This window comes from Eurytemora carolleeae, unplaced genomic scaffold, assembly GCF_000591075.1.
Source record: "Eurytemora carolleeae unplaced genomic scaffold, Eaff_2.0 scaffold1522, whole genome shotgun sequence".
NCBI classification, from domain to species: Eukaryota; Metazoa; Arthropoda; class Copepoda; order Calanoida; family Temoridae; genus Eurytemora; species Eurytemora carolleeae.
The window spans coordinates 62,205-67,162 of NW_019402150.1; the positions used below are offsets into that span (position 1 = coordinate 62,205).

At 34.5% G+C, this 4,958-nt stretch overlaps 1 protein-coding gene across 1 annotated transcript in view; it reads left to right on the plus strand.

The window, feature by feature from the left end:
• The window catches only part of LOC111717982 (small proline-rich protein 3), a 3,055-nt gene extending 543 nt beyond the window's left edge, over positions 1-2,512 (plus strand). The window contains exons 2-7 of the mRNA XM_023493449.1: positions 522-593; positions 760-942; positions 1,007-1,078; positions 1,275-1,346; positions 1,497-1,544; positions 1,904-2,512. Of these exons, the coding sequence (XP_023349217.1) occupies positions 522-593; positions 760-942; positions 1,007-1,078; positions 1,275-1,346; positions 1,497-1,544; positions 1,904-2,218 (762 nt within the window). The 3' untranslated portion in view covers positions 2,219-2,512. The remainder of the gene's footprint in view (positions 1-521; positions 594-759; positions 943-1,006; positions 1,079-1,274; positions 1,347-1,496; positions 1,545-1,903) is intronic.
• Positions 2,513-4,958: the final 2,446 nt, after the last annotated feature.

The following is a 4,958-nucleotide window of genomic DNA, read 5'->3' on the forward strand; positions in this document are numbered from 1 at the left end:
CCCCTCCCTCCCCCTTTCCTGGGGATAAACGGTCTTTTAATGCTTTGTTGTTGAATGTTACATCAACTTGATACTAATCTAAAAATTACATTCCCTGTCAAATTTTTTTCTTCAGTTTTGTTGATTTAATCTGTTGGTTCAAAATAATTCTAATTTTCTATTTTTACTTTAGTTCAAAAAGAAAATAGTTAAAATTAAAATTGGGTCAGATTAAGTATCTCTCATACTACTAGTTCCATTTAAAACACTTATTTAGAATTTTGAATAGTACAAAGGTATCCATAAAACAGCGGAAAAGGAAGACGATATCTAAGCAATCTTTTTTGTATTTGATGTTGTTAATGTTATACATTATTCAGTAAATAGTTTTATTAACCGCTTCAAATTCAAGTTATTGTTCAAACTGAGTTTCATGTTCATTGGACTATTTAAAATTAGAACGTGAGTCTAACAGTTGTCTTCTTAAATTCCACAGCTTTCTGGGTTTCACTGTAGCATGTACAACAACATGATTTGTTCAGGTTCCTCGTCAGGTAGAGAGACAGCAGTGCCAGCAGGTCGCACGACAGGTTGAGACCCAAGAATGCAGACAGGTCCCACGACAGNCTCTAAAGTTTAGGCAATGCTGTAGTTCTTTACATATTATTATGTTGATAAATGAGGCAATAGTTTAAAAAAACTGCTTGATTATTGCAGCGCTACATCAAATGTTCTGGTTACGCTTAATCTATAATGCCGCAAAACATTTAATATTTTCAGGTTGCGCTCGAAGAATGCCGCAACACTTTTTCAGGTTTCACTTGCTCAATACCGCAATACATTGAATATTTTCAGGTTGCGCGTGAGGAATGCCGCAATGTTCCTCGTCAAGTTTGCAACAATGTTCCAAAGCAGGTTGAGAAGCAACAGTGCACCAAGATCCCAAGAGAAAACTGCATTCAGGTGAAACATTTATTAAAAATAGTTTTCCAATCATAAGTTTTATAATTTATGACTTTTTCTCCAGGTACCAAGACAACAGTGTGATCCTATAACAAGACAAGAATGTGAGCAGGTCCCAAGAGAAACATGTAATCAGGTAATCTTGTTTCTTCTTTTCATCTTGGCTTTATTTAAGCAAAAACTTTTTTAGATTTTATAAAGATCAACCACTTTTTGGTGGAGCTGTATGGTGGAAATTAGATATAGAAATTGTTCATAATAAATATTTGTTCAATCTTGTTTACTCTTTTGATCTCTTGTCTATTGTTTAACAAGAACTCTTGGTTTTCTAGGTTCCTAGACAAGAATGTAACCAGGTTGAAAGACAAGAGTGTAGACAAATACCTCGAGAAGTTTGCAATAAGGTAAATAAATATATACACAATCCTATTTAACACTACAAGCCTTTTAACACAAACTAAATATGCATATCATGCTTGTATATAACAGTGTAGATAGGTATATAGAATCATATCTATAAGCAATCTTAATTTTTACAAATATATTCGGTTTAGGTCCCCAGAGAACAGTGCAGGGATGTTCCAAGACAAGTTGCAAGAGAGGTGAAGAAAATGAAAATATTTAATTTGAATCCTGAACTTTCGTAAACTGACAATTCTTTCTGCAAATTTTTTTCATTCAAATAGTATAAAGCTAAATTTAAATGTGAACGGTTTAGAAGCCATTGTTGTGAATTCTGTGTAACACTATTTAATCTAAATAGATCAAGTAACCCTCAATATAAAAATGGCAATGCCCGATTTACAATGGTACCCTTGAAAGTTTTGTCAGATCAAGTATGAATTAGATAGCAATGTTTATTTTTTATAATTTGCATAGATTGTCACTTGAAATTCGCTTTCAGTCCATTTTACTGAAATTTCTTGGAATTAAGGCATTCAATATTATCCATTTGTTCTAGGAGTGCAACCAAGTGCCAAGAGAACAATGTAACCAAGTGCCAAGAGAAGTTTGTGAGCAAGTGCCCAAGAATGTCTGCGACCAAGTTGAACGGGAGCAGTGCCGTGACGTACCCCGAGAGCAGTGCCAACAAGTGCCCAAAACCGCTTGCCGTACTGTACCCCGCCAGCAGTGCAACAAGCAGTGTACACCAACCTATTTTTGCGAAGTTTGTGAAAGCAGCGACACCTATGGAGCTCCTGCCGCACCGGTTCAGGATACCTACGGGAGTCCAGCAGCCAGCCCAGTACAAGCTCCTCAACCAACCTATGGTTAAACAAAAGACTTAAATTTGATCCTTACTATCCATCTATAGTTAAATGTTTAATGTTATGTTATGTTTGTCATCTTTGAACTTAATTTAAACTGAATCTCTGCTTATACTTTTTGTTTATATAATTGCCATATTTATTGAGACAATTTCTGAGTCATGTGCAGTTGTCTAATTTGGTCAACTGACTGGCCCTTGATTGTCTTCTTACGAGCTCAAGGTATACTAGACACTATGTACACTGTACACTATAGCGGAGAAGTTGCGTATTTTCTGACCAGAAAATTTCAGTTTCCCGCGAAAATGGTTCAGCATTTTCAAACCCTTTGAACCCGTATTGACCTTGGTCAGGAGTTCCTTTTAAATGCAATATTTTCTCTTGTTTTCAATACTTTCAACCTTCTATCATATCTATCTATTACCCCCCCCACTTATCCCATACCTCCTCTCTTCAACCCAAACCTCCACTACTCATCCCATCCAATCCATTCCTCCCATTCATTTTCATTCCATTCCTTCCCTTTTCATCCCATCCTATCCATCTCTTCATTTCATCCCTCTCCTATTCATCCCATAACTCCCCTACTCATCCCATCCTATACATCCCTCTTCTCTGCATCCCATACCTCGCCTACTCATCCCATCCTATCCATCCCTCTTCTCTGCATTCCATCATCATATTCATGTGACCAATAAAAAGCGTATTTATTTGCGTACAACGGCTGATGCCGCAATTTTTGGAACAATTTTTGATCTACTGGGTGTCCCACGAAACATGACAGTAACAAGGTCGTCTTTTATATTTGAAATATTTTGCGACACTTTTTTGTTACTAAAAGCACACACATTTTGAAATTGCCAGGACTAGAATAATTGTGTGGTTATTGTTTCAAGAGTCATACATGTTAAAGTAGGTTGACGAAATTAAAATAGCAAAGACGACTTAATCCTGTCATTTTTTGTGGGAAACCCTCAAATATATAAACGTAAGATCAAATTTTTTATCTTAAAATATTTAAAGAATAGTTTGCTCCTTTGAGTACAAGCTGTATAAACAAAGCTACAGGGTGTCCCACGAAACATGACAGTTGCTGAATATTTTGAAATGTCTTCTTCCATAATTTGTTAAGTTGTGTGATACCAAAGAAAATAATAATAAACATTATACGGCAGTTTTATTATAGTAAAATCGATCCCAGATTAAGATTTGTTGGAGTAAAAGATTTTGTTACCGAACTAAACTGCAAAAAGTCTTTAAATCTAATCCAGTATTTGGAAGACGACATTCTAAAATAGTAATCAACTGTAATGTTTCGTGGGACACCCTGTATTTAAAAACATTTGAACAAATATAAAGGAAGTATTTAAAAAAAGCATTTTATCAATTTAATTTTATCGCCAACTTTAATAGTAGTGTTTACTAACTATGCAAATTCAAACTTAAGAAGGAATTGTAGTTCCTCGTTATTTAATTGTCACAGACCTCCACGTTTCATTCACCTTTTCACTGATCATTGACGACAGAGAAATCCTTGCAATTTACAATCCTGTTGATCAAATAGTGTAAAATTAGAATAATAGGAGTGCAAAGATATAGGGATTACAAAATTAGAATAAATAAGAGTGCAAAGATTACAAAATTAGAAGAAATAAAAGTGCAAAGATATAGGGATTGTAAAATTAGAATAAATAAGAGTGCAAAGATATAGGGATTACAAAATTAGAATAAATAAGAGTGCAAAGATATAGGGATTACAAAATTAGAAGAAATAAGAGTGCAAAGATATAGGGATTACAAAATTAGAGTAAATAAGAGTGCAAAGATATAGGGATTACAAAATTTGTTTGTAACAAAGTTTGTGGCAAGAATTTAGTTCCATGACTTAAGTAAGATATAAGAAAAAATAATAAGTAAGGGAGGATAATTAAATTGAAAACTCCCGAGATGGAATTTAAAGATTTTGAGCCAAGGTTAAGTCTGCCAAAACCCGGTTTAAATTAAGCGCCGGCTTAAATCTTGAAACTTTAATTTAATTTAATGATTTCTAAAAATAGTAATTGGGTTTCTAAATTTCTCAACATTTTTGTGAAAACTTCGCAACATTTTTGTGAAAACTTCGCAAAAGTCGTATAGAAATTCAGAAACTAATCATTCAAGCAAAAGCTTCCGTACCATTAACATGTCATCCATCATTGATCTCAAATCTGCTCTTGAGCTTTTAAAGCCGTATTAAAGAAAAAAGGTAAAAACTAAATTGAAAAAGAATTGTCTTAAAATTGATAAAAATCAAATTGATGAGCTCCTTGTGTCAACAGTTAAGAAATAATCTCTTTTTTAGTGCCAGAAAACCTGGATGGACTTCATAGAACATACTGGATCTTTCTTTGATGACAGTGCTCCAGGTGAAGAGGATCTTATAAACTACTTTAAGTTTATTCGAACTGAGAGAAAAATGGCGTCTTCCTTAATGTGGGTCCTATGGTCATGTAAATGTAGTTCTGAAGAATCGCTATGGGATCAAGTTGCAGGGATTTCCTCGTATTACTACACTGCTAAAGAGCTACAACACTGATGTAAAGCAGAAGGCCTCAGTATTTGAATCTGATGACATTCAGCAGTTCATTGAACGCCCTGAGAACTCACCATATTGGCAAGTTAGAAAGGTATTAAACAAATAGATAAACACTAAACAGGGTCACTAAACAGGGTCAGAATCAGGCCAAAAGGCTGGAACCTTCACGGAAA